The 27,611-nt window shown below is 39.9% G+C and overlaps 1 protein-coding gene across 7 annotated transcripts; it reads left to right on the top strand.

Moving 5' to 3' along the window:
* The first annotated feature begins 35 nt into the window (after window positions 1-35).
* Window positions 36-27,337, top strand: synj1 (synaptojanin 1). Of its 7 annotated transcripts, XM_019363753.2 has the most exons (33): window positions 36-281; window positions 1,207-1,366; window positions 1,576-1,662; window positions 2,489-2,756; window positions 2,904-3,129; window positions 3,491-3,574; window positions 3,914-3,991; window positions 6,286-6,347; window positions 8,729-8,825; window positions 9,537-9,712; window positions 10,246-10,327; window positions 10,410-10,562; window positions 11,656-11,821; window positions 12,143-12,166; window positions 12,652-12,843; window positions 14,203-14,287; window positions 14,643-14,783; window positions 14,870-15,062; window positions 15,145-15,303; window positions 15,676-15,832; window positions 15,987-16,113; window positions 16,281-16,493; window positions 16,578-16,656; window positions 16,815-16,980; window positions 17,096-17,278; window positions 17,737-17,865; window positions 18,058-18,096; window positions 18,313-18,351; window positions 20,839-20,877; window positions 21,517-21,569; window positions 21,686-21,875; window positions 22,341-22,669; window positions 23,734-27,337. In XM_019363753.2, exons 2-33 carry the CDS (start codon window positions 1,243-1,245, stop codon window positions 24,730-24,732), a joined length of 5,139 nt encoding a protein of 1,712 aa, XP_019219298.1. In that variant the 5' UTR covers window positions 36-281; window positions 1,207-1,242; the 3' UTR covers window positions 24,733-27,337. The 7 variants fall into 7 exon arrangements, with proteins under 7 accessions (XP_019219298.1, XP_019219299.1, XP_025766594.1 ...); XM_025910809.1 differs by lacking the exon at window positions 3,914-3,991 and having other exon boundaries at window positions 37-281; window positions 11,665-11,821; XM_025910808.1 differs by lacking the exon at window positions 3,914-3,991 and having other exon boundaries at window positions 37-281.
* The last annotated feature ends 274 nt before the right edge of the window (window positions 27,338-27,611 follow it).

Genomic DNA, 27,611 nt, shown 5'->3' with positions numbered 1-27,611 from the left:
TCAATCATGGGTGGAATTGCTCAAAACATTTCATGGGTTCTTTTTTTAAGTCGGGTAGTTCATAACTGCATATTAACACGAATTTAAAATATTGCACGCTTGCAAAACGTTTAATTTACCTACTCCAATGCCTTTCTTGTACTAAGGCATGCGCTTTACGTTTCCTTGGCTATTACGGTAACGTGAGGTAGGCGGACGTTTGCGTCGGAATGTACCATTTTGCCAACACACCGGGAAGGATTTTGTTGTGACAGCGGAGTTACAACCCGGCGGGGGAGACGGTAAGATCAGATAAACTGTGTTACTTCTACTTAATTTCTTTAAAAATCGGTCGGTAGTAGGAATTGCAGAAATGTAAATTATGTTCTCGTGCAAATGTTTCACATAGCCGACTATGTTAAATGTATATAATAGTAACAGTTTATCACCCCGGACGTGCAGATAAGTGCCACCATCAAAATATTGTAGGCTAGCGAATTATAGCTATCCCTGTGATTCATCCAGCTAACTTGGCTAACGTTACCAGTTAGCTTTGCAGAGGTTAAAGGCAGCTACTACTACTTTCGTTTTATACTGTCATCTGTCGTTTTACTTGTCGGTCTAGGATTGCATCAAACCCAGCATTTGAGCTAGCTCGCTGGTGAACGTTAGCGTTTGTTCTGTTACGGAGTCGTGACTGTCCAATGGATGGTATTTAAGCCCCCCCGGCCTAACTGTCAAGTACCGTTATCAGTCGCAGTGCTCCTGATACTCGCAATCTTGAGTTACCTGCAATACTCATTTTTTATATTAGTTAATTATAGGCGTGGGCCTGAGCTGCATCTGCACTTGATCTCACGTTAAGCTTCGGATTTCGCAATGCAAGTTTACCCCTTTCCGGATTAGGGAATTTAATTATTGCCTAATTATGAGTTTAAATTGAAATGTGAAAAAAATAAATAAAAGAAACCCCGAAATCGTTAAATCCACAACAAGAGTGTTGCAAAATTATGGAAAAGATTATGTCTTTACCTTTAGTTTAGTCTGCTAGCTATACAAACTGTAATAACTTTGATCTTGAGCCAGACATCTTTAAAAAAAAAAAGTGATCAGATATAAGGTCACCTTTCTGATGCTTTCATCGTCATTAAATTGCAGGTTTTTTATGTGAGAATATTTCTTGTCTGATCTATTGTCATTCTTTTTTTAATTTCTCTCGTTTTCCAGGTAATAACATAGGGTTTTTTCCAGCTTGGATCAATAATGGCCTTCAGCAAGGGATATCGTATTTACCACAAGCTGGACCCACCACCTTACAGTGTCATAGTGGAAACTAGGGCCAGGGAGGAATGCCTCATGTTTGAATCAGCAGCTGTTGCTGTTCTGTGTAAGGCATCTTGTTTGATTATACTAAGATAAGATATGATTTGCATTCTCTTTGAGCCGTTGCTTCAAATAAGGAAACCACAAAAGCAATGCAACTAAAAGATATGTATCCCCTATTGTGTAGTGGTGGATGTGATATATTGCTATGATTTTCAAAGGAAGGTGTTGCAATATTTTCCTTAAATTTTGTTGCCATTGTTTGTTTTCTAGCGGCAGCAGAGAAGGATGCTATTAAAAACACATATACCAAGATAGTTGATGCCTATGGAATTCTGGGTGTTCTTCGCCTAAACCTTGGTAAGACGAGAGAATGTGTTTGGCTTGTTGCTCCATGATGGGTCCATTCCTGCTTGACTTGTGAACTCGCTCTGATTTTTGTCACTATTGCTGCTTTGTTCTAAGCTGCTTTCTCATGTCCTCCATGCGCCCTTCAAGGCTCTTGTTATCACAACAAGAAAAAAAGCACTGTAAACGATTAAAGCTGTGATTTGAGTGGCTTGTGATTTTAACCATTTTTTGTCCCAGAATTTAATTTGGTAATGTTTCTGTATTTCCTTTCTGAACACTCCAGCACTGCTTCTTCTCCTTCTTTTCTTTATAGTGGATATAAAATACTTATTCTTTTTTCTGTCATATATGTATTGTTACAGTTCTGGATGCTCATATTAAACTTGGCTAGAGTTTCAAACATTGAGGTCAGATTACCAAGTCATCACATTTAATATCCAGGCATTTTCTTTTCCTGCTCTTGCATCTTCATGATGTCAAAAAGAGGGAATATCCTTCATAGTGTGATATCAGGCACACAACTGTGGCTGTCAGCATAGCAGCCCCACCCACCTGCTGTTCAGTCTGTCTGTTTGCAAGCCCATGAAATGATAGTTGGCTCAAAGGGAATTTGTCCTTTTAAAGGAGTGTAGTTGAAATGGCTTGCTTCAGATAGTGAATGAACTGAGGAGCTTCACCCACATCCAGTATAAGATAAAGGATTATTTTGAACTTGGAAAGATATCCTAGTCGTGTCAAAGAATTAAAAAAAAATATATATGAAAACTGGAAATAACAAAAGGGTCTGCACTGGATATGGTCATTTTTTTTTCACATTCACATGTTTTTTTTACAGGTGACTCCATGCTCCACAGTCTTGTGGTTGTGACAGGCTGCAGCTCTGTGGGCAAGGTGCAGGATTCAGAAGTTTTCAGAGTCACGCAGACAGACTTTATATCACTGAAGAATGATCCAGGAGATGAAGAACGAATTGCTGAGGTGCGAAAGGTCCTAAACTCAGGACATTTTTACTTTGCCTGGTCTTCCACTGGAGTCAGCATGGACTTGAGTCTCAATGCACATCGCAGGATCATAGAAGACACTACAGATAACCGCTTCTTTTGGTAGGAACTTAAAACCATTACTGTTCCAATATTATAGATATGCTATAATTTATGGTTTTTCTCATTTTGTGATATGGGGAACTTTTGTGATTTGCAAAACTACTCTCTGTGTTTACGCCTATTACATCTGACTTTCTGAATCATTAGGAATCAATCTCTGCATCTGCACCTAAAACATTACGGTGTAAACTGTGACGACTGGCTGCTGAGGCTGATGTGTGGTGGTGTGGAGATCAGGACCATCTATGCAGGCCACAAACAAGCCAAGGCATGCATCTTCTCACGCCTAAGCTCAGAGCGTGCCGGCACGCGATTCAATGTCCGAGGAACAAATGATGATGGACAAGTGGCCAACTTTGTGGAAACTGAGCAGGTGAAGTCAATCTGTTAAAGTTTTTGGAACCTTATACTTGCCATAAAAAATTACACGGTAAAAAGCTGAGGATCAAGCATGCTTTGACAGGTTGTCCTCATGCCCCATAATGAAACAGTCTATTTTATGATTTCTGCTTTACATTACATTTGCTTCCTGAAAATTCAGCTAAAAACCCACACGCGAGTAAAATACTGAAGTAATTTCGCCACTTGGTGTTATACACCTATGGAGATGGATGTTTTATACAATGTGTGTTTTTTGTTTAATTTTTCCCCATCTTACTTATTTTAGAGTTTATTTCTTTTCATAAAATGTTACATTATACACTAAACAAAATTTTTAATCTTGTTTTGAACAGGTTATTTTCCTGGATGACAAAGTCTCATCCTTCATACAGATCCGTGGGTCCATTCCTCTTTTCTGGGAACAGCCAGGAATCCAGGTAATGAAAGCTAAATGTATCTCATACAACTGTTGGTTGTAGATTTCCTATATTAAGCCACACAGTAAAAAAAAAAAAAAAAAAAAAGCTGGTCATTATTATCATTGATGTTGTAGTTATAGATGAGGCTCAGTTTGGCTTGCTGGAACAGTGTGCGTGAATTAAAGAACTGATGAAACTGGCACCGGTCATTTGCAAAACAAGACAAAAACAGTTTTACTGTATAAAAATGGCTGATGTGTCTGTCTAAGACAGTGTGATAAGGATAAGGAGACTCTTTGTCATTGCAGTGCATATATTTATCACACATTTTTTAACACATTTTGTTGCTGTGTTCAGAAAAAGTCCATTAAGGGTGTTTTGTTGCAACTGAATGAGAATCGGCACCCTAATAGACTGGCTGAGAACCTCCACCTGGTATAACTTTTTTGTTTGTTTTGTTTTTTTGGCTTTGCTGGTGCTGGTGCTTTTTAGACTGCAGATAGGTGTTCCCCTGTGCAATGACAAAGGATATCTGCAAAAATCTGGGAATCCCTTGATGGAATTTTCTTCTTATACTCAGTATCTGTACAGAATAAAAACATTTTTGATATTTTGATCAGGAAGTAGAATCACATATTTAATTTGCAGCACAAAGAGCACCTTTGGGATTTTCTTCCCTTTATCCTGACATTGCACAGTCTGGAATATTAGATCAGATGTGGGGGGAGGTTAATGACAGTGACAGTGATAGTGTTTGGTAAAGGGCATTCTTCTGTTTTCCTCAGCTCCCAGACATCTTTGGTCAGGTGAGAGAGCCTGATCTGAAAACATTCCCGAAGCACTTCCCTTCATTGTGTCCGCTGATATTCACCAGGCAACTGGATGAATATTTAATTTGATAATATGGACAGAGCTTTTCAATTTAGCAGGGGCTCTTAAAAAAAGCTAAGACCATGTTAATCACCTATTCAGTCCACAAAGTCTTTGGATTGGTCAAAACACTGGGGTAGGGGGCTCGGGGTTGTTTTCAGACAAAACTGTAGTCCTCCGGCTTTGAAGCACTGCCTTAGATCTTCATCCCTTCTATGAGTTGTGGCTTTTAAGCTCTCTTCCCCATACTCTCTAATATCTCCTGAGCAGGTTTTGTACATTTGGTTTATCCATGGGAAAATTTACTGATTTATTTTTTCCCCAGTTAGTGCACATTAGAAATAGATATTAATTAGTCTTCAAATCATATTTGTAGTGTAGTATTAAGGCTGTAAGTCATTAAAGTGATGGGTTGACCCCTCTTAGTTAATTCTAAATAATTTTGAAAATGTTTATTTAATAAGTTACTGCTTTATAGATTCGTAGAGAAAATGTGAAAAAAAACCCTTTTCCTGTAGTCGGTGACAAAGCTAGCTTATTTAGTTAACATTGCATATTAGAACAGTAGATGGTTTTGAATTCAGAGCAAGTAAAAAAAATGATCTGACCGCAGTTTTTCTGCAGGTCTGAGTTGTACAGCTGTAACCTGAATAGTTTCAGATGCCATCTCAGGAAGTTATAAAATATGCAAAGCATAGACCTGCTCAACAGCAGAGAAAGAGAGGAGTGACAAATGACAGCAGCATGGAGCAAAAATGTTAGCCCTTCCACAAATGCCCAGGCCCTGCTACATTGGCGCATAGAAACAAACAAAGCAGATTTATCCAAAACAGAAAAAAGCTCAGCAGAGACTGCAAAATAAAGGGAAGTAAAAACCTTTCACAACACAATGAAAGTCAGTACTCTGTAATAGATCTCAGTATTATCTCCAGAGAAACTACAGGTTGTTTTTTGTTTTTTTAGACTCAGAAAGCATCCTGAGTCACTAGCTGAAATATGAGGGAGTAATAAAATGGGGCAAGAGTGTTGCTTTATTTGTTCTTGTTCTTGTTTTAACAGGCTGTCACAGACAGTAAGAGAAATATTTGAACACAGAGAGAATCAACTTTTATTTATACAGGAAGTAAAACTCTGCTGACTGAGAGTCTCTTTTGCAATAGTGTCCTGGGGCCAGATAGCCAGCCTTAAGCTGTCATGTTATTTGATGGTGGGAGAAACCAGAGAAAACCCACTTAAGCAGAGAAAACATGTAAACTCGACACAGCAAGGGCACTTCCTGAGTTTAAACCCAGGACGTCTTGCTATGCTACCACTGAGCCACCATGCCCAAATGAAAAGAGAAGATGTAAAGTCAAAGAGTCAAGCAGAAATGGGTAGAGAAAACAAAGGAACAAGTAGAGACATGCTCTGCAGAGTCAGCAGACTTCCATAGTACAGTCACAATGCCAATGTCTTGCAAAGCCTATCCAGGTCTACTCGTGTGGTCATGTTTGCCTATGAAACTAATGATTTCCTCAGTATTGGCATACTTTGAAAATGAGAATTAATATGAGAAAAAGAGGCTAAATGTGGGAAAATGCTCAACAATTACAATGTATCATTTATCTGCTGCTCACTGTCTTTGTTGGAACAAATGTCCCTGTTCTGCACCTATGTTGCTCTTTTCCTAAGCAATTCTCTTTTTGGGCCCTATTAAGAGCTCGTTTCCCCATTTCAAATGTCTACACTTTCTTTCCCAAATCCATTTGTCATCATCAGGTTTTCTGGTAATCTGCAATGTGTGCGTGTTTGGGAAACAGACGTTTTTTTTTTTTTGTATCTTTCACCAAAGAAGGACACTGTAACTTGTGTCTCTCCAGGTTGGTTCTCATCGTGTCAAACTCTCAAGGGGATTTGAGGCAAATGCGCCAGCATTTGAAAGGTAATTAACATGTTTTGTGTGCACAGCTCTTTTTGTGTGTAGCATTTCCTGCAGCTTTATCTGGCCTACCACAGATAGCCACTCCTCTGAACCACAGAGGAAATGCTATAATATCCCTGTATATCTCATGCACTTGTCACACTAGAGAAAAACTATTAAGGTTTGTGAAGAAGACATTAATTGCAGTGTGTCCTCAGAGGTTGGTTTATTAGTAGCCCTTATTTAGCCATCGGCCTTGATAACCTGTAGTTTACATTAATCATAGGCAGTTCATTCAATTTGGAAGACATTTAACAATTAATGAGTGTATGTGGGCCTGTTCTTGACAGCTATCTTTATTTGTGCCTCATTAAATGCAATCATTTTTGGTTGAATTTAAATATCAAAAAAGTGAAAAATGAAACTGCTCTCAATGTGATAATGTCCGTCTGCTAAAATAAATGTTTTTTTTACATACACAAATATTTTAATGATCATTAAATAAGTTAAGATTTTTCCCAATAAGAACAATTTGACTTTAGTCTTTATAAAATGAAACTTTTTTTTTCTTTTTCCTAGAATTTCGCTGTGAACTGGCTCATTACTGATGTAGGGTTAACAACAGAACAGAGCTGCTAGTTCATTTCCTTTAAGCTTAATGCATTGTTGCTGAAGCATACACTAAGGTCATCAAGAAGAAAAATGATGACCCGAATCTGTGGGTCACACCTTGATAGTATGAACTCCATTCTTATCAGCCCACAGCAGCTACCCAACCAGTCTCAAAGTAGCCATGTCATGCACTCTGCATTCCAGCAGATGTGTCTTACACTGTGAGTTCTGTCAGCACTTCTTTGATTTCCAGAATTCTACAAATTTTTTGTGGAGTATTTTTATGGAGTTATGAGTATGAATGTATATTAGACTTGAAATCATTAATACAGTGTAACAAATTATTTGTTTTTTCCCTCTAAGTAGTTGTCAGGGCTACTAATCTTTCTAATATCTATTCAGCTCAGGGATGAGTCATCCTTTGTGATATCTGGTTAGTTTTTGTTTGCAGCCAAGAATGTCATTTCCAAAGCTTTGCTTTTGCACATGTATTCTTTTCCTATATTTGACTGCAGTCAAAGCTTTTACATATCACTTTTAATACACCACATATCTTAACAGTGGTGTTAACAGACAGGCTATAATAAGATTATAACCCCCTTGTAACAAAATAACCAGGAAAGATTCCAGGCAGGCTTTAAGGCCCTGTGCAGGCTTTTGGTTGACATGGATAGAAATTTCTGCTTCTGGATTCTACCCGCATTCATTTGTAGAGGAAATCTCATAAGAGGGGCAAGGTAGATTAAAAGTCAGGAACAGGCCTTACAAGTGACAATGGAACAAGAGAGTGCGGCTCAGAACAGCTTTGAACATTTGCTTGAACAGCTTGAGAACATTTGAGCCACATGTGGATATATCGATCTTAAGCTGTGAGGAATATTAGCATAAGAGGCCTACAGACAATATTAAGTGTCTTAGAAAGTATTAGGCCACCAAATGCTGCCAGAACAGCACCTCAACAGTTCTCCATATCTCTCAAATATCACTGGAGGGATTGAACACCATTCTTATAAAAGATAATCCCTCTTTTGGTGTTTAGTGATGATAAAGAGCACTGTCTTTGTCTCCTATAGGTGTTCAGTAGGATTCAGCAGCTAAAAAGTTGGCTTTTCTTCACGTCAGAGTTTGTTGATCAGTTGCTTTGATGAAGAACTGCAAGCTTTTTCTCAGCAAAGCCGTTAATGGTGATTACAGGAACAGTGGTGCTTTTTTGGACACTAGGAACACGTTTTCTTTCACAATCTCTTATCACAATCTGCCTCTTTGCACTTCACGGTGTGCAAAGAGGTCTATCATTGCTGCTGCTATCGTGTTATTAATTTTGTTGTTAAGAACTGAGGGCTGTGTGAGTTTAATGTTGTCAGACTATTTATTCATACGCTGCTTCTAAATACATTTTTATTGCAGGTCCGATTTTAGTTGCAAATGTGGGTGAAGTGCTCGCGTTTGCATCGTTTAACACAACAGTGCGCTACAGAGTTGTGTGTTAAACGAAGCATTGAAGCAAAGAATTTGTGTCGAGTATTTTTTATAATGGAGTTACTTGAATTACTTGATGAATCATTGCAGCCCTGCGTATGTCTCTGTGCCTCTTTGTTTTGAAGAGTTGTATCATATTTATTTTAATTGTAAATCAGGTTGCTACAGTGACAGAGGACTTTAGACTTGATGCAAACTAGGCTGTTGGTGATTAATCATAGATGAGTCATTTGTATTTGTTTGTCCTGATTATTGTTACAAAGTATGAATTTTTTACTATTGCTTACTGTTTCATATTGTGTGTTTTCCAGACACTTTACTGCACTGAGGCAGTTGTATGGTAAGCAGGTGATAATCAACCTGCTTGGAAGTAAAGAAGGGGAACACATGCTCAGCAAAGCGTTTCAGGTGAGAGGTCAATGCATTGTCTGTTAACAGTGACGTGCTGTAAGATATTTATCTGAGGACGACATTCCAAAATACACTAGCAGTAAGCTATGTGTGTTCAAACAGATTCTCTCTGTTGCGTCCATGTAAGCCCACGCCATAAGAGCAGGGAAAAATTCTTTCAAGTGGGTGGGTACTGCTGCTCAAGAAAGACTACCTCAGTTTCTCACTGTATTTTCTGGTGAATGAGTCAGTAAAGAGCATTATTCATTTGTTTCTATTTTACATATCTGCACACCACAGCATCCTCTGTTTTTACCCCTTATCATAAGATCTCAAAACCTGTCTTTTTCTGTGGTCTTGTAGTTGCCCTCAAACCACACAGGAAGTTTACCTAATCAAGTATAAAACCCCATATCGCTGATTGAATGCAAAAGATGTTGCATGTTTAGCAGCAGCTAGAAATGTTGGGACTTAAGGTGTCATATGTTATGGTTAACTGCCATAAATGCTGTTGATGTCATCAGTGAGCTGAGTGGGTGTTTAAAATATATAAAATGGTTTCTGGCTATGCGACCTGGATGTTCACACATACTTCAAGAATTCAGGTCAATGATTTGCAAAGCAAATTAATTTGCTCTTCAGCTAAGGCAATACACCTTACATGCAAAGTAGTTTTACAATAGGTTTAATTTTGAGGAAGTAAGTCATCTACCTTTCTCTCCCTTTTAGAGTCACCTGAAAGCATCAGAACATTCTTCAGCAGTGAAAATGGTGAACTTTGACTACCATCAGAATGTGAAAGGTGGAAAGGCAGACAAACTTCACAGTGTCCTCAAGCCCCAGCTCAGCAAATTCGTAGAAGAGTGTGGTTTCTTCTACTATTCTGGAGAAACTGGGATATTAAGGTGAGAAATTGGTGCTTGCATGCCTGGAGCGTACCCGACCTCTTACCCCATGAGAATTAGGATAGGGTCCGGCCCCTCTCTAACGCTGAAGTGGATAAGTGGAACAGGATGGATGGATGGATTTTTTTTATATATATATTTCTTGTTACTGTTAAAACACAAAATCACTTTTTATTTATGCAAAAAAAAAACAAAAAAAAAAAAACAAACCCAAAACATTCCCTTGTACCTTCAATTGTTGTCATTTCACAGATTTCCCATTTAATATTTAGTTTAGTGTTAGTTTGGGGCCAAACCCCCCCCCCCACACAATTTTTCTCAAACTTTATTCTGAAGACTGTGAAGTCCATGTTAATTTTTAAAGTGCACAACTTAATTTAACAGAAAGTTTCTAAAACCGTCTTTCACTCTGAGATCATCAAAATAATTTTCATACTTGCACCCAAATTATTATGCCATTGTCACTAGTGAAAGTTTTAAGTGTACATCATGAGAAAAAAAAGCTGCAATAACTCTTTATTGTGTGGTTTTAGGACTCAGGGAGGGACTATGAGGACCAACTGCCTGGATTGTTTGGATAGAACCAACAGTGTCCAAGCCTTTTTTGCTCTCGAGGTAAGAGTACTGCTGAGCTTGTCTGCTCCTGTAGTCTTTAAAGAGGATTTTAGTTTGACCCCTGTCACCCTCCTTTCCTCAGATGCTGCCTAAGCAGTTGGAACAAATGGGTTTGACAGAGAAACCACAGCTGGTGGCCAGGTTTCAAGAGGTTTTTAGGACCATGTGGTCTGCTAATGGTGACTCCGTCAGTAAGATCTACGCAGGCACCGGGGCCCTGGATGGCAAGGCCAAGGTACAGACTCTTACTGCAGTAAAAATGCACACGATACGCAGGTTGGCAGTAATTCACAGTTGAAGCACTTAAAATAATTTTTTCAATTTTCCTGCCAGCAGCCAGATTATGGCCTACCTGATAAAGCGCAGCATATTCCAGCAATTTAATTGTTGCTACTGGATATATGATGATGACAATGATGATGATGATTATTATTACTACTACTACATAGGTCACAACTTTTAATATTTAAAGGGTGTGACCTTTTAAATATTAAAAATGTACATTTGAATTTCAACATGTCTGAAGTCATGTTACTGGATAGACATGCACCGAACCAAAGATGGGTTTATTCTAGTATATAAACAGAGGGGGAAGCATAACAAGTAATTAAAAATAGGAACGATCCTATCCTATTTGACATGATGAAATTTTAAAATGTTAGTTTTAACTTGGATATTAAAGCATGAATTACAGTTTATAATATAAGTAACACCTGCAGTGACAGTTCTGCATGAACAGTTGATCTTCTGTGTGTAGAACTGTGTGCTTCTGTTTCTTAACTCTTGTGTGCTGTCTCTTTCGGCTGTCCTCTGGACCTCTCTACCTGTGTGGTAAGTTAACAAGATAGTTGATGTTTTGTTTTGAGCCGTCGTGGTGAATTATTGATTTCCATGTCTGGGTTAAATGAGGATGGTGATGATGATTGAGGGTTAGTTCAGTCGTATTGCCATTGAGGGTTCCCTGTCCTAGAAAAACCTGCTGTGGACACTCCATGGAGATCTCATCACTGATTTACATAAATATGAAAAGAAAAAAATGAATGATCATCGGGCACTGTCTGATATCTTCTTGGAACCTGACGGAATCAGTCTAGATTATCAGTGTCTGTAAATCAAACGGTCTTGCACATCAATCAGTGACATTTTAAAGTTGTTCTGTCACAATTTGTATTCATTTGATCTCTCTGAAGTGGTCCTCTTTTGTTCTCTTCCATTGCTGGAGCAGAAAGTACAGACTCTTCACACCAAATGAGGGCATTGTTAAAAAATTAAGGTGGCTTTATGTAATTGTTCTTTGCACTGTGTGTGAATACCTGTCGTTATTGTAGGCGGGGAAGCTGAAAGATGGAGCTCGTTCTGTGACTCGGACCATCCAGAACAACTTCTTTGACAGTTCAAAGCAGGAGGCTATAGACATCCTGAGGCTAGGCTCCACACTCAACAGTGATTTGGCAGACAAAGCTCGGGCTTTGCTCACCACTTCCAGTCTTTATGGTAAATGCTGGGGGGGTCAGTGGATTAGTGGATATATCTTGCCTAAAAAATGTTTGTGAATAGTTACATTTTAATGTTCATGATATAATTTTATTTCTCTGCCATCAAGAGAAAATTCTTTGACTGCTTAGATACGTTTTCTGTATGTTCCTGTATGTGATAGCCCTGTTAGCCAGAAGCTACTGTGTCACTAAAGTGGGAAGCTTAATATTATCGTTCTTTTGCCCTGACTGACTGCTTTGCCAGTATTAACTGTTACAGCGCTGGTTAACCCACACGTCTTTCCCTTCTCTCCCTCTCTGCTTTCGCGCACAATTGTAGTCACTGAGCCTGTCTTACAATCAGGTATAGTAACTGGCAGACTGCTACCAGTGGATGGATCTTTTTCTACCCTGTCATAACCTTGTCCTATAATTTGTTTGTTACTTATTATTTTCCATTCGTTTGAAAACCGGTGTTGGTTGTGGTTTAATCGACTGTCTGTTACATATCATCAGGCTTCTTAAACTGTAATTTTTAAAAAAGATGTTGTTCATTTTGCATTGAAATGTAACACGCCTTTAAGTGGAATTTTACAGACAGCAGTGAACCATTACCAAGGTTGATTATGTGAACTTTTTTTTGTATTCCAGCACAAGCTCTGATTTACATCCTTTTTCCCATGCCCCATGTTTTATGACATTGTTGTGGTCATACCACCTTCCCATTGGTTTTGTTGCTTTTGGTTAGCGTTTCCCATTCTAGTTTTGTTACCCTGAATGCAGCCGTCCATATATACATAAACATAACTGTAGAATTACACTCTAATTCAAATCCTTTCCCTTCTGCAGCATCTCCAAGAGTATTGTTGGGAATGTGTCAGAACTACCATAAATACACAATGCCCAAGCAGATTCGTGTTTGCATCGGTACCTGGAATGTCAATGGGGGTAAACAGTTTCGAAGCATTGCTTTCCGCAACCAGACACTCAACGACTGGCTGCTGGATGCTCCAAAGAAGGCGGGACATCCTGAGTTCCAGGGTATGTCAGTGTTTTGCACTTTTTGTATATATAATCTACAGAGATATATTTATGTATCTGAAGATTTATTAGGAAAGAGAAATATTTGGGTGGGTTTTTTTTGGGGGGGGTTTTTTCCTGACAATTTGCACATTTTTCCCTTAGATGGGAAGAATTCTCATTTCTATACTAAATATGAAAAGTTACTGCTTATATTAGTTCAGGAAACTGAGATGGCAATTGGAATGGCAAAATAAGTTTGCTGTCACATCTAAATCTGATCATTTAACATATATAGAGTACAATAAACTGTAATTAATGCTTCTAGAAAAGGTCGATTGTTATGAATACATTTTCATGTTCCTTTTCTGGTACTTAATGCTTATTGGTATAAATGTTAAGATGATGATATTTACATACTTGCTTGCTGTCCTTTATCAGAATCCTGTAGGTTAGGGCTGTTCGATATAACGATATATATCGGATGACGATATAAAAACGTCTATCGTTTCATTTTACGCTATCGTTTGTTTCGTGGTGTCGCAAAATAAACTGTTTACGGCAATATTTTTTCATTATTTTGATGGTCACTGTAGTGGCTATATTAATTTCCTAACGTTCTCTCTTTCTCTTATATTTAATATAACCACACTACAGACGGACAAGCGCTTGTTTTTATGCGTTGTCGTTAGCAACAACAACCATAAAACCACCTCGTGTCCGCTTGTTTATTTTCCACATAAACCTTTCACAATAAAGCTCAAGATCCTGTTGAGACTTTTCAAAATAAACTGAATCACGTGAAAGATGCAGAGTATTTACGGATGAGAAGCAAAAAAGAGCCGTCAGGTGCTAAAAAATAAACCGCAGACTCAAACGTTAGAACAGGCTTTTCCCCGCAGCACGCCGTGTAATAAATACTCACAAAGAAAACGGCGGCCGTTACAACTTATGTCTAAAAATGTATCGTTTCATGCATCAGTTAAAACACTCGACTCCAGGTACGCGACGCCCAGCTGGAAACACTTCACGCAAGTCGAGCTGCCCAACATTCACAGAATTTACATAAAATGTTACATTTTTGTGATTTATATCGTTATCGGACGATAGATGTCTTAATATCGGGATATGAGATTTTGGTCATATCGCACAGCCCTACTGTAGGTACAGTATAGTTAATCGCTTTTGCTGTTCCTACAGTAATTATGCAATACTATGCCAACATACTTTTTATTAGTTAAAATTGAAATAATGCACGTGTAGTTTAAAGACATTTATTGAAATCTATAAAATACCTCCATATTCTTACGATGGATGATATAAAGGTATTAGAATGTTTATACGTATGGATCATTCATTCGATTTTTGTCCTTTTTACAGACAGCAGAACAAACCCCATAGATATCTTTGCCATCGGTTTTGAGGAAATGGTTGAACTGAATGCGGGAAACATCGTCAGCGCCAGGTACGTGTGCAAGATCGTGATCTAAGATTAAAGACCTTTGTCTCATAGTTATTACAACAACACTAGTGCTTTTTTTTCCTTTAAAAAACTGAAAATAAGAAATATAAACTTTAACGATACACTGATTGCTTTAAAAGTGAAAAATAAATAAAGTAGAAAAAAAAAGTTGTTTCTAGCGATGGCTTTGGATTTCCAGTTTTGACCTGAGTTTGCTAAAACTTGCTTAGGTCATTAGACAATACCAGAACTATGACATGAACTGCTTTGAGGGTTTTCTAACAGTTAGACAGTTAACATGATAATTTGGTTAACTTCTCTATCGGCACTGTAACGCCTCATTTTGTTCCTGTCTCAGTACTACTAACCAGAAGCTGTGGGCAGCTGAGCTCCAAAAAAATATCTCACGGGACCACAAGTATGTGCTGCTTGCCTCAGAGCAGCTGGTGGGAGTGTGTCTTTTTGTTTTCATCCGCCCACAGCATGCACCATTTATCAGGTATAAGCTGCACAGAAACCACATTAGTTGTTATATAATTAGGGGTGTATGGTAGTAGATGTAATCTGATATTCGTTGTGTTCCAGGGATGTAGCTGTTGATACTGTAAAAACTGGAATGGGTGGTGCCACAGGTAATAAAGGAGGTGTGGCAATCCGCCTGTTGTTCCATACCACCAGCATCTGCTTCGTCTGCTCCCACTTTGCTGCCGGCCAATCACAGGTCAAAGAGAGGAATGACGACTACAACGAGATCACACGCAGACTCAGCTTCCCCATGGTAATAACCATAACACGAATAAGTCAAGAAAACACCCTGTTGTCTAAGTTAAATACTTAATAACATAATTCTTGCACTCTAGGGTCGTCTGCTGTATTCACATGATTATGTGTTCTGGTGTGGAGACTTTAACTATCGTATCAGTCTGCCTAATGAGGAAGTAAAAGATCTCATCAAGCAGCAGAACTGGGATGCCTTGACAGCAGGGGACCAGTTGTTGGATCAGAAGAATGCCGGTTTGGTAAAGCCTACAGCACACATGCATAATTATGCAGATGTTGTACTTTACGCATACATTTGAGTGTCTGCTAATTTCTTGGGACTGAGCCTGGACATCTGCTACATCAGGAAAACAGTGTGATGATACCAGCAGAGCAGTATTTTCACGGTTTCAATATATATTGCAATATGTCAGATTGACATAAATAATTTATGTTATGCTTTTCATGATATCAAACTTTTGGTACTCGAAAAAAGTGAGTGATCTGTGTTGTAAGGTTAATTATAAAAATGACAGTGTAGTATGGTCTCTTACTTCATGTTAATGTACTTTGGATTACAAGTGTGATAAACCTGTGATGAAGATATTAATCTCTAAAAATGTCTTCCACAGGTCTTTCGAGGTTTTATTGAGGGAAAATTAGATTTTGCCCCCACCTATAAATATGACCTCTTCTCAGAAGACTATGACACCAGTGAGAAGTGCCGCACGCCCGCCTGGACTGACCGTATACTTTGGAAGAGGAGAAAGTGGAACTTTGACAAAACAGGTTAGATGCAAAGTCAGTGTGTATAACCCATCTAAACCAAATTATTTTTCCCTTTTATTACAGATCTCTAAAGCAACACAGGGAAAATAGAAATAGGAGCACAGAGTATATGCTTGCATTGATATATATATTTGTGTTTGTGTATGTTTTACAGCTGAGGAGATGAATATAGTAGGAGCAGCTTCTTCATCTAGAGATAGTGATGATGATGTAGAACAAACCTGGAGCCCTGGCGCTTTAAAGTACTACGGAAGGGCTGAGCTGAAGACCTCAGACCACAGGTAACTCACAGCATACATAGAAGTGTGAAGGTTTAGATTAAACGTTGTAAATTTAAACTATCTCATCACATAGATTAGAAACAGCAGTGGTTAAAATGTGGCATTTTTTTGTAAATCAAGTGCCGCTATCATCGGAGTGACCTGCGTTGCCTTGTATCTATCTGTAGGCCTGTGGTGGCAGTGATAGATGTGGACATCCTAGAAGTGGACCCAGAGGCTCGGCATCAGGTCTACAAGGATGTCATTGCCCGACAGGGGCCTCCAGATGGCACCATTCTAGTGTCACTCTGCTCCTCCGGGCCTGACGACTACTTTGATGATGCACTCATAGACGAGCTGCTAGAAAAGTTTGCTAATTTTGGAGAAGTTATCCTCATTAGGTGAGCCTGACATCCTAATACAAAGAGGCAGGCATATCACCTTCAGATGGTTAGTGTGTATTGACAGTGGCCTTGTTTGGGCAGGTTTGTTGAGGAGAAGATGTGGGTGACTTTCTTGGAAGGGTACTCTGCTCTGGCTGCTCTGTCTCTCAGTGCTTCCACTGTAAGTCTTCACAAGGAGATAAATTATTCCAAACCTAAAAAATCTCGATCACTATTAAACTCTCATATAAATGTCTATCAATCCTTTTTTGTGGGTCGCGTATGTGGTAACTGCTCTCTTTATTCTGCCTTGTCTGTATCACTTGGTGTACATTTAAGGTCCTTGGCAAGATGATTGATATCCGTCTGAAGAGTCCAGGCTGGATTAAGAGTCTGGAGGAAGAGATGAGTGTGGAGAGGATCTGTGGAAGCATTCCCACATCTGCCAGCTCCACCCTGCTTGCTGAAGATACAGACATGGGTGATGATGATTACGACATGGAAGGTGAAGAATGGCTGCCAAGCAATCCCAGTCCTTATCCTGAAAAATGTGCACTAAATGATGGCTGTAGGGCACTGTTTCCAGTTATTAATTCATGCCCTCTTGTTTCCCGTACCAGGTGATGTGGACGAGGAGGTTGAGGAGATCCTTCCTCAGCACCTGCAGCCTGGAGCAGGGACTGGCCCTGGATCTTCCCCTCTCCCTTCTCCCAGAAGTAGCCCCTGTCCCTCCCCCACCCATGGAGAACCCGCTGCACCCAGCAGACCTAGCCGTGGAGCACAGCCCTCCCGACCATCACAAGGTAAATACGGTACTTAGTAAAGAAGTGCTTTCATGGCGGTCTGTGTCTGCTGGAATGTAAACTGTAATTTTGTTGTTTGTAATGTGTGGGAGCAGATTGAAGTCCATTGTAAATGAGGAAGGAATATCAAGGAATGTTATACATGATGATGTAATTTATGTTTAGTGTTGGCAGATGATGTGTATATTACAGAAACTACTTGTTTTCTCTTTGAGAGATGTTTAAGTGACATTTTTAACATAATCTTTTCTTAAGTCCAAACTAAATAGGTGCTTTGTTAGATCAAGAAATTGTATAAGAACCGTTTGGGGAAAATGTGCATGTTTTCACAATGTCTCTGAACTGGGCAGGAATACATTTTCTCAACCCATTTGGAAATGGTGAAAATTGTCACTTAATCTACTCACTTTTTTTAAATAAATAAATTTACCTCTTAAATATATATCTTTTCCTCACAGGCCCTCCTGTTGACTTCCAGCCTGGTGCCCCCACAGCTCAAGGCCTGGAGCCCAAACGTCCACCTCCTCCTCGCCCCAACGCCCCCCCTGCCAGACCAGCACCTCCACAACGCCCACCACCACCTTCAGGTAGAGTAAATTCTGGAGTCATATGCATACATTTCATTGAAGCCTGATTTTTAAGAACAAATAAGCAGGCAACCTTAGAGAAAATACATGTCACTTTTAAGTGGAGGTTTGTAGATTTGATTTTTCTGGCTGGTATTGCATTGTGGAGTTTAACATTTTCACTTTCTCCCACGCTTTGCCTTATTTCTGAAGGAGGCATGAGCCCTCTGCCAGTTAGAAGGCACTCTGGAGGTAAAGTGATTGCTGTGCAGTTAAATGCTTAGGTTGCTTAAGCATTTCATGTAGTAGGCGCTGTTTTCCATGCCAGCTACACATCGATAAGCAGCTAAAATGATCATTAATTAGAAGTTTGGATTTTTTTTTTTTTTATTATTCTACCTGATTTTGTGACTTATAGGCAGATGATAACATTTTCACTTTTTTCCATGCTTTGCCTGATATCTGAAGGAGGCATGAGCCCTCTGCCAGTTAGAAGGAACTCTGGAGGTAAAGTGATTGCTGTGTAGTTAAATGCTTACATTGCATAAGCGTTTGCTTTTAGCAAGTGCTGTTTTCCATTAGAGCTATGCAGAGAAAAATTTCTAAATAAATCTTTAATTTGAAGTTTGGATTTGTAGTTTAATATTTTTCCCCGGTATTGTATGGCATGTAGGCAGATGCTAACATTTTCACTTTCCCGCATGCTTTGCCTTATTTCTAAAGGAGGCATGAGCCCTCAACCAATTAGAAGGCACTCTGGAGGTAAAGTGATTGCTGTGCAGTTGATGTGTGTAAGCATTGGATGTAGCAGATGCTGTTTTTCATTTGAATTGCACACAGACAGGAGCAATGAATCTGTGCTGATTTGAGAACAGTGTGTGTATGTGTGCTGTAAAACAAGAATATGTTATGAGGTTTCAGATTAATATAAATATTGAATATTGTCATCATTCTGCTTCTAGAGTTTAATTACGAACAAGCTTTGTAGGAATAACATCTTACAAAAAGCTTATTAATAATTAGTGGCCATACATGCTCAGCTGTCATAGAGATTCTCTTGAGCAAATAACACCGGACTTTGTGCTGGATATATAATGGCTGAAAGTTTAGTGCCTTAACATTACATAGCCTAAATTTTTTTTTTTTAATTTTAAATTTTGCTAACTGAGAGCTGTTCAGCCTTAAAGACATTTCTTTTGAAATTGGCTTATAGTTAAGGTTAATTTACACACGACTGTGTAAAACTGATATATTTTTCTCCCAAATTTATGTTTTCGCTGTAACACTAATGCAGCACATACCTGAACCTTAATGAATGTACACACATCTGGATGGGCTGTGGATTTAGCTGGAGCTTTTCAGCTGGGATTTCATGAAAACTTAAATTGAGATATTTGGATCTGTTTGGTTTATAGCAGCTACAAGATTAACTGTGTTTATGTCAGTTGAAATGTGCTGCAGACCACTTAGGTCAAGTTTAAATGTGCATCCTCCCAGTACTCCCCATAGAGTGTGTGTGTGTCTGGTTTTGTTTGTTTGTTTGGTTTTTGTAGTTGACACAAATCAGGGATGTCAAGCTCATTTTATATCGCAGTCCACATACAGCCTATTTAGATCTGATATGGGCCAGACCAGTGAAACCAGTGATTTATGTAAGCTTAAAGACGTTTTATTGTCAACATTTTGTCTCAGTTTTTCTATGTTACAATGAAATGCAGCTGTGGTAAATGAAAGAAATCTGTCCGTATGACTCTTTGGGCTTAAATTCTAAAAGGCAAATGTGTAACATTACTAATAATAATTTATTAAGTTGATGTGTTGTGAATGGCCATGGGAGAGGTCTTCATCAGTAAGACAAGCAGTAAAACTTTTTAAAAGGCAGTTAAAAGTTCAAAATGTATGTCGTCCTTTACATTTTCCAGAGACTTTCAGTGGGCCAGGTTGGAGTCTTGGCAGGCCAATTCTGGCCCCAAGACCTTATGTTTGATACCCCTGATATAAATGCTTATATAGTCTGTGTTCCCTCTGTGAGTGCTACACTATTCTTAGTGTTTTAGACATTGGTTACTCTTTCTCGTATTTATTCGATGTATGAGTAGTTTGTAATATATACATGCATAGTAGAGATTGTCATGATGTTTCACCAGCACCAAAACTTATTAATTTTGGTTTTAATAAATTGGTTACCATGTGTCCTTCTGTACTTTATTTTCAAAATATCATTTTCCCTCTTTGACTTTAAGACTGTGTCCAGTTTCCCAAACCACGGCTTGGTAGGAGGGGCAGTCAAGGTAACCAGAGGGGAGTTGTTTTATATGTCCTCTGATCCCTGTATTCTTGCGCCCAGTCATCAATGTGAATTATACTTTTTTATAACATTGATGATTTACAGATGTTTTACTGTGAGTCTTTTTTTTTTTTTTTTTTAAATCGTGTGTGTATGTGTTTGAGAAAGAGAGACGTGTTTGGTTAGGTTGCAGGTTAAGTTATATTTCTTCCTTCCCATTTAATATTCACTGGCAGTATACGACATCCACCAGAGGTTGTTGGGTTCTGGAAATGTATTTTACAACTGTACAAAAAGTTGGACAAGGCAAATAAATCAGGGGTCATGAGGTCCATACTTTGTTAAAAACCATTTGCACATACTGATGAAAAGGATACTTGACAAGTGTGTCTTTTGTCATTCCGGACTAAAAAAGCAGTTGTCTGATTGTTGTCATCAAAACTGGGGAGATGATGTGAGTTGAAGGGAAATCTCTTGGTCTTTGAGGTGGTCTGTAATTCAGTTTGGCTAATCCTTTTTGATTAGTGGCAGGTGGCAGGTGGGTGTTCACAGCATCACAGGCTTCACTGCACTGCTGCATTATTGCCAGCATATGCTTTTGCTACTGCTTTTTATACCGTACTATCCTTGGAGGCACGAACATCCCATCAGTACTATTCCAGTTTGTGTATAACAAAATGTGGTTTGGTTTCCTTTGTGCTGCAAAGGACAAAAAAGCCCTGCTCTTCCTCGGCCAGATGCAGCAGGTGAGTGCCTAATAGCATGCAAAGCTTCACTGAGCATCCATATATTATTAAAGACAAGGAAGCTTATCTTTGTGTGGTGTTTTACTTGGGTATGTGTTAATACCCTGATACAAAATACGCCTGTCCCGGGCTGGATTTACAGCCTGTTGGTGACCCGACTCATTTGTATGGTGACTCTGGTTAGCTAAATCTCTCTCTTACATTAAGGGTCTGTGTGGTTGGCAGGGGTGATTGTATAGTTAACTATTAGACAGAGACAGACATCCAAGTGGCGTGAGAAATGTTTGCAGGCTCTGAGCAGAGCTCAAGAAGAGAATAGTGAAAGATGAGGAGTATGCTTTCTCTGCGGTAAGCAGTTGGCTCACAGAACAAGGCCTGCCTCTCTCGCAGACCTCCTGCAGCTCAGGAATGACTGAGTCATCATCAATTATGAAGTCAGCCACAGGGAATTTGGTCTGTCATAGGTTTGGGTCAGTTTGCAGTCTGTTCGAATGTGATTTAGTGCAGTTCTTAAATTTTCTTTCGCTTGAACTTATTAATCTTAAAGGTCCCTGTTCTGTGGATCTCAACCTACAGGGCACATCCTGTATGGGCAGTATTGCTTTGAACAAATTATCTTACACTTTGTTTGTCTCTCAGGTCGAGGGCAGACAGCAGCAGGAGCACCTGGACCAGGAGGTGCTTCCAGACCAGTGAGTTTAATACTTAAGATTTATCATCATTCTTTCTTTTTTCTTCTTCTTCTTCTTCTTTTTTTAATTTTACCCACCTCTTCATTTCTATTCACTTTTCTTTCTTCACCCTCCAGAATATCCCTCCTCGAGCTGGGGTGATCAGTGTGCCACCTCAGTCTCGCCCACCACCTCCATCTCACCCTGGAGCACCAAGGCCCATTCCAGAGGTGCATCCCGGGGCCCCTCGCCCTATTCCAGATACCCACCCTGGAGCCCCACGACCTGTGCCCAGTGCCCAGACCAAACCAGCTGACCTCCCTCTGGGTAAAGAAATACGTTTTCATAGAGGTTAATGAATTACATTATCGATAGTGGGGCATTACTGAGATATTCCAATGTGAAAAATGTTGCCAAAATCGTCCTTCAAACTAAAACGGCTTCTGGTGTGTTTAATAAATTGCCATTTTGATTAAAGAACAAGATGAATTAGTGAAATCCAGCTACCACTGTTTGTTTCTGTAAGGAGCAGAAGTCTTAGAGGGGCAGGTTCCTATTGCGAGCCAGTCAGGACATGTTAGGCTCAAAGGAAGGGCAGCTAAAAGAGACAGGAGCTAAAACAGCCCATCTCAGACAGAGGCTAAATTTAGAGGTGTTCAAATGGGCAGTTAATTTAATTATATACAGAAAAAAAATAAACCTGGAAATTTGGTTAATAAGTCTTTTGTTGTGATACGGCAACTTTAAGCCTTAACCGTTTTCTGTTTCCTCACTCTTGCCTCGCTTCTTCAGGTCCTCAACCCTCAGGAGCACCTCCTGCAGCTCCACCTGCAGTGAAGCCCCAGGTTTCCTCACCCATGCAGCCTCCCATGCAGCCTCAGCCAGCTGCCCCTCCAGCTCAGTCTCAGCTTCCACCTCCAATGCAGCCCACACTTCCAGCTCCTCTCCAGCCACAGCCAGCGCCAGCCCCTAAAGCAGCAGGTCCATCTGCTGCACCTGCTGCTGCCGCCCCTGCCGGGCCTCCACCGAGTTTAGCCTCTCCTAAACCCCCACCACGTTCCCGCTCCTCTCATGCTCTGCCACCTGACGCTGCCAAGTCTGAGACTGCCCCAGCTGCACAGGTAGTTGCCAACTTTCTTTTCATTTAATTATTGGAACTAGTGAACACACACTTGCACAATTATTTAATTAGTACAGTGAGATTATTTTTCCAAATTGCTGTTTGGGTTCGCTTTGACAGATTTTGAACTCCTGTTAATTAAATAAGATGTTGTACACCTACTTATGAAACTGATGTGGGTTAAAGGCTACAAAAATAGAAAAAGATCTTTTTCTGCTTCCTTTTCTGTCAGATGAGCTGAGTGTTCTTTGTCTTTCTTCCTGCTTTGCTCTTTCTGATACATTTGTCTCTTTTTCACAAGCTGGAGAAGCCCTCAGGGTGAAAGGTACTTGATATTAAACCACCTTTTTGTCTCATCCTCCATAGCACAGTCCTGATGTTAAAACCTTTCATACATTAAACCCAGTAACTTCCCTTTTTCTTATTTTGTAATTGATTTTATCTTTAATGCCAAACCTGAATGTTTTGCTCTCCTATAAGGCCTTGCATATTTTTTGTGTTTGTGTGTTAGGCTCATAAAGCGGAGCGTCATTTGTTTTCACTTCTTTTGTCCGTCAACATATCAAACCATAAAAGACTTGAGAAGGATGGGGAAAAAAGAAAAACAGATGAAAATTTGATGCTTGTTGTTGACCATTTCCTGTCACTTGTCCTTTCATATGGGTTCACTGTGCTGCAGATGTTGAGTGAGCTCATATCCAATGACATCATAATTTGTTTTGACATTTCCTTTGATTTGTTTTATTTTAACAATTTTTTGTAGATCCTAGTGATGTATGTAAAGTGTGTGTGTGCATGTGTTTATACACGCACACACACACACCATTTATGGGTGGGGAAACAAGTTGGAGGGGAAAAAAAGCTTTGGCATTGTTGTATTAAGAATGTCATTCAAGTCAAGTTTGTTTACAAGGAATATCCAAGGGGTCCCTTCAACATTTGTTTCAAAATATATGGTTCATTTGATAGTTAAGTGCTCCAGTCATATTAGTGCATGGTTCATATCTTCACAGTGCATTTGTTGTAGTCTTTCAGAAGCATTTTCTTTGTTTTGTCCTTTCTTAGACAAACGGACTGAATGGGATTCAAGGAGAAGCACAATGGAAGCCCAACCCCTTTGACACACTTACATCTGATTTCTTGTCCTCCTCATCTTCTTGGCACACCACCCAGTCACTGACCAGAGGATCCTCCCGACGTACGCCAAATGTCTTTTCCTCCACCACTCTCCCATCATCCTTCTCCCACCAGTCCTCCACTCTAGCAGATTTGCAAGCCTTTGATTCATCCTCCTCTTCTTCACTCTCCACCCCATCACCATTTGCCTCGACGCTGCTCCCACCTCCTCCGGTCCCGTCTCGCAGCCGCTCTCAGGAGACGCTACGGGCCTCCCCCAACCCTTTCTCAGCTGACCCACTTCCTGCCCGACCCAGCAGCACCAACCCCTTCACTGGCCCACTGGTGCAGCAGCAGCAGCGGCGCCCGCTCACACCTGACTTCACTTTTCAGCTTTCGCCTCCAACAGCAAACCTTCAGAGAACTGTGTCTCTTACTCCACCACTGATACCCACCCCAGCTCAAACAGGAGCCCCTACAGCTGTACCCACCACCCAACTCCAAAGGACCATGTCTCTGTTTGGACCATCATCCAGTCTTAATCCTGCCCCTGCTTCTTTGCTCCCTCTTGCCCTTAACCCATCTCCTCCTCCCACTTTACCCATGGTGGCACCCTCATCTCTTCCACCTGCTGTCTCGCCTCGACACCAGCCACCTGGCCCAGTAGCAAAGCAAGCTAAGCAGTGGGTCACTTTCGATGATGATTTTCCACCTTCAAGCAAAACTTCACAAAACCCAGTCTTTCCTTCCAGTTCCCTCATGCCCCAAACTCAGATGCAGCCTTCCAGTTCTGTGTTTAATTTAGAACCAGAGTGGTTATCTTCCATGCCTGCAGCAATCCCGACCCTCTCTCCTCCCATCCCAAACAGAACTGCAACCAGTAACCCAAAGCTCCCAGAGGGACCCAGTGGCAACGGCTTATTCCCCAGGGATTCAATGGAAAGATAGAATCACAGTTCATATGTAAAGGGCATATCCAGATATGTATAGATCTATGATAAATGTGTATATGTGTGTATGTACAAAAGAGACAGTATTTAAGAAGTATAGACCAATTCCCTTCTGAATCACAGGAAAGGCTTTGTACCGCGAGCAGTACGATGACAAGAGTATGAGCCCAAAAGTGTGTTGTTGACTTTACCTTCCCGGATATTAACACTTATTTTACTAAGAATCATTCTGATGGTTATTTTTTATTCATGGCAGCAAACATGTGCCTGTGTCTACAGTATGTTAATCAAAGTATATCTATATGCACAAATCATTTGTGTAGTCACTTGTGCAATATCGAAATATTCCTTGGCTGTGCACCACGCTGCATTTGCCTGCAAAGTTTTACCTAAATCTGTGTAACTTTTAAAATTGCACACCGTGGTTCATATCCTTCATTTTGAACGAGCTCCTCGCCAGAGTTGATGCTAATCTACTTTTCACAGTATCGTCACAGAAGGTTACGCACTGCAGGTTTACATTTGCCCCGATGTTTGCTGCTGTCCGCAGCAGTTTTCTTTGATTTGCAAATATAGTTAATTGTAAGTTTTATTTCTGTTCTTTTGTATGTGAGATAAAAATTGAAGCATTACACGGTATGCTTGCTTTTATCATGAATGTACTTTATTTTGCACTGGGGGTTGTCATCACCTCCTTGCTGATGCCACAATGTGGAAAAAGACAGCACGGGTCAGTCAGTGAGACTGCTCACCCAGGGACCCATGCTCTTTAATATCATCTCATCCAGCTGATAGAAATGCATTCTATTTTCTCTCTGTTCATTCAGGTTTCTTATGCTTAGCTGAACATATTCTGTAGCCCTCTATCAAAACCTATACATAGAAGTTATGTATAAATTTGTGTTTTCAGTATGGAAAATAATTGCTAAGTAAGTGTGTGTGTGTGGGGGTGGGTGTGGTGTGGTTGGGGGGGATCAGTGTCAGTGGTTTGCACAGAGTAACCGAAATGCACTGCGTGTGCACTCCTGGCTGTTGATAAACGGAGAGCCTGAAGACTGAGTGAGCATAAGAGGGCTTTTTTTCTCCCTCCTGTTATTTTGATCCTTCTTGATTTATCCAAAACATCACACTAAACTATTAAAGAATGTGCGTGTGTGTGTGTGTGTGTGTGTTACAGTACAAAGATGATGTGATCTGTGTTCATGGCAGCAAGCACATGCCAAGCATCAACAAGAGGGCACTTTTTTTTTTTTCCACTTTAGTCTTTTTTTAAAATGCTTCTTATTTCTAATAGAACTTAATATGAATAATCGTAATGTTACTGTGGTGAGAAGTGATGTGTTTGAAGTGCATAATCGTCTCTTATCGTGTTTGACAGTGTTTGTGTTTGGATGTGAGTGCGTGTACAGACTTAAGAGTGGAATACCGGAGCTTTTCCCTTTTGAGTATAAGCGGTGTATTTCCTTACAGGCTCTGCACTAACGGCTACTGTATTCACTTTCTCCTGGCTGCAGTTGTGTATGTATTCCCTCAGCCTGCCACAGGCTACACACAGGCTGTTACGCAACAATGTTGACAATACAACACAGGACTGTTTTGGGGGTTTTTTCTCATGCCACTCTCCATCTAAATAAGAATGCCTCTGTACAAATGAGTACTCACCATCCTGACTGACTTCATTAGAGGGAACTACACAGTCTGCTCAGACCCAGATGCGTCAGCAGAACACATTTCCAGTGTGGCCCACATTCCTGACAGAAGTTTGATTTGAGCGTTTTCTGATCCACATGTGATATCTATCCCTTAGTTGTTTGAGGGTGTTTTATGACTGAGCCTCACTGATATCGTAACCATTCTTCAGGTGTGTGTGTGTGTGTGTGTGTGTTGTTGTCAGAGGTGATGTGTCAGTATTTTGTCCTGTACTACCTACTTCACTTTTTCACTGCTGTTAGTCAGCGTTAATGTTGACGGTGATGATAAGCAATAGATTTACAGAAGGATGAGCAACAGGTACCATGCCTCGACACATGCCATTTCCCCCAGCCTTCAGGAATTATTTTGTCTGGAAAGCATTACAGTGGTCCATGAAAGATGAACATCAGATTTAAGAATGTTCCACCTAACTAATGCTTCTGCTTTCTGTTCAAACACATGTAAAATACGCAAAGATAATCTTCATTCACTGCAATGAAGGCAGTAGCTCTCTATGTAAGCAAGTGTATCGGCTGCCTCTGCTTACATGTCAGTGTCATCTCTAAAATACATCTATTGTGTTATTCAAAGTGTGCAGTAGATACTGTATCTGCATTAACAGTAGGTGACTAGCCAGCGCTTTGTGTCATGTCACAGTTTGAGATGACATTTTATAGGAAATAAAATGCTACTTTTGTGAGGTTGGTGTCCCTTTTTATGGCTATAATCCATAGTAACTAAGAGTCTGTGTTGTGGAACATATTCTGTATGTATTAAAGTGAAAACTTGGAGCTGTAATTCACATTAATATCCAATGTTCCATAATGTATGTGCACAGCAGACAGCACATTTATGTATGAAGCAGTTTATGTTGTATGTATGCAAAAATAAATAAATGTATGTTGACATGAGTACTTGTTGGTTTTTGACTGCATAAAAATGCCCCTTATTCCTGGATACTCTTTGGAAATTTTAGAAACATACAATACATTGTTATTCCATAATATTTGTTTTAAATTGAGGAGTTTTAAAAGATCCTAATTATTTCCTTAAGACGCCATCATGAGTAACGAGAAAATTAAGGGATTTTAATGTGACAAGCATGGCAAACAAGGTGAGCGTTCCTAGCCGGTTTCTCTTTGCTCAAAGCACAGTGTTGCCGCTGTGCACCATTAGGGGGCAGTG

This window comes from Oreochromis niloticus, linkage group LG10 (genome assembly GCF_001858045.2).
Source record: "Oreochromis niloticus isolate F11D_XX linkage group LG10, O_niloticus_UMD_NMBU, whole genome shotgun sequence".
Taxonomy (NCBI): Eukaryota; Metazoa; Chordata; class Actinopteri; order Cichliformes; family Cichlidae; genus Oreochromis; species Oreochromis niloticus.
This window is presented reverse-complemented; position numbering and strand designations above follow the sequence as displayed.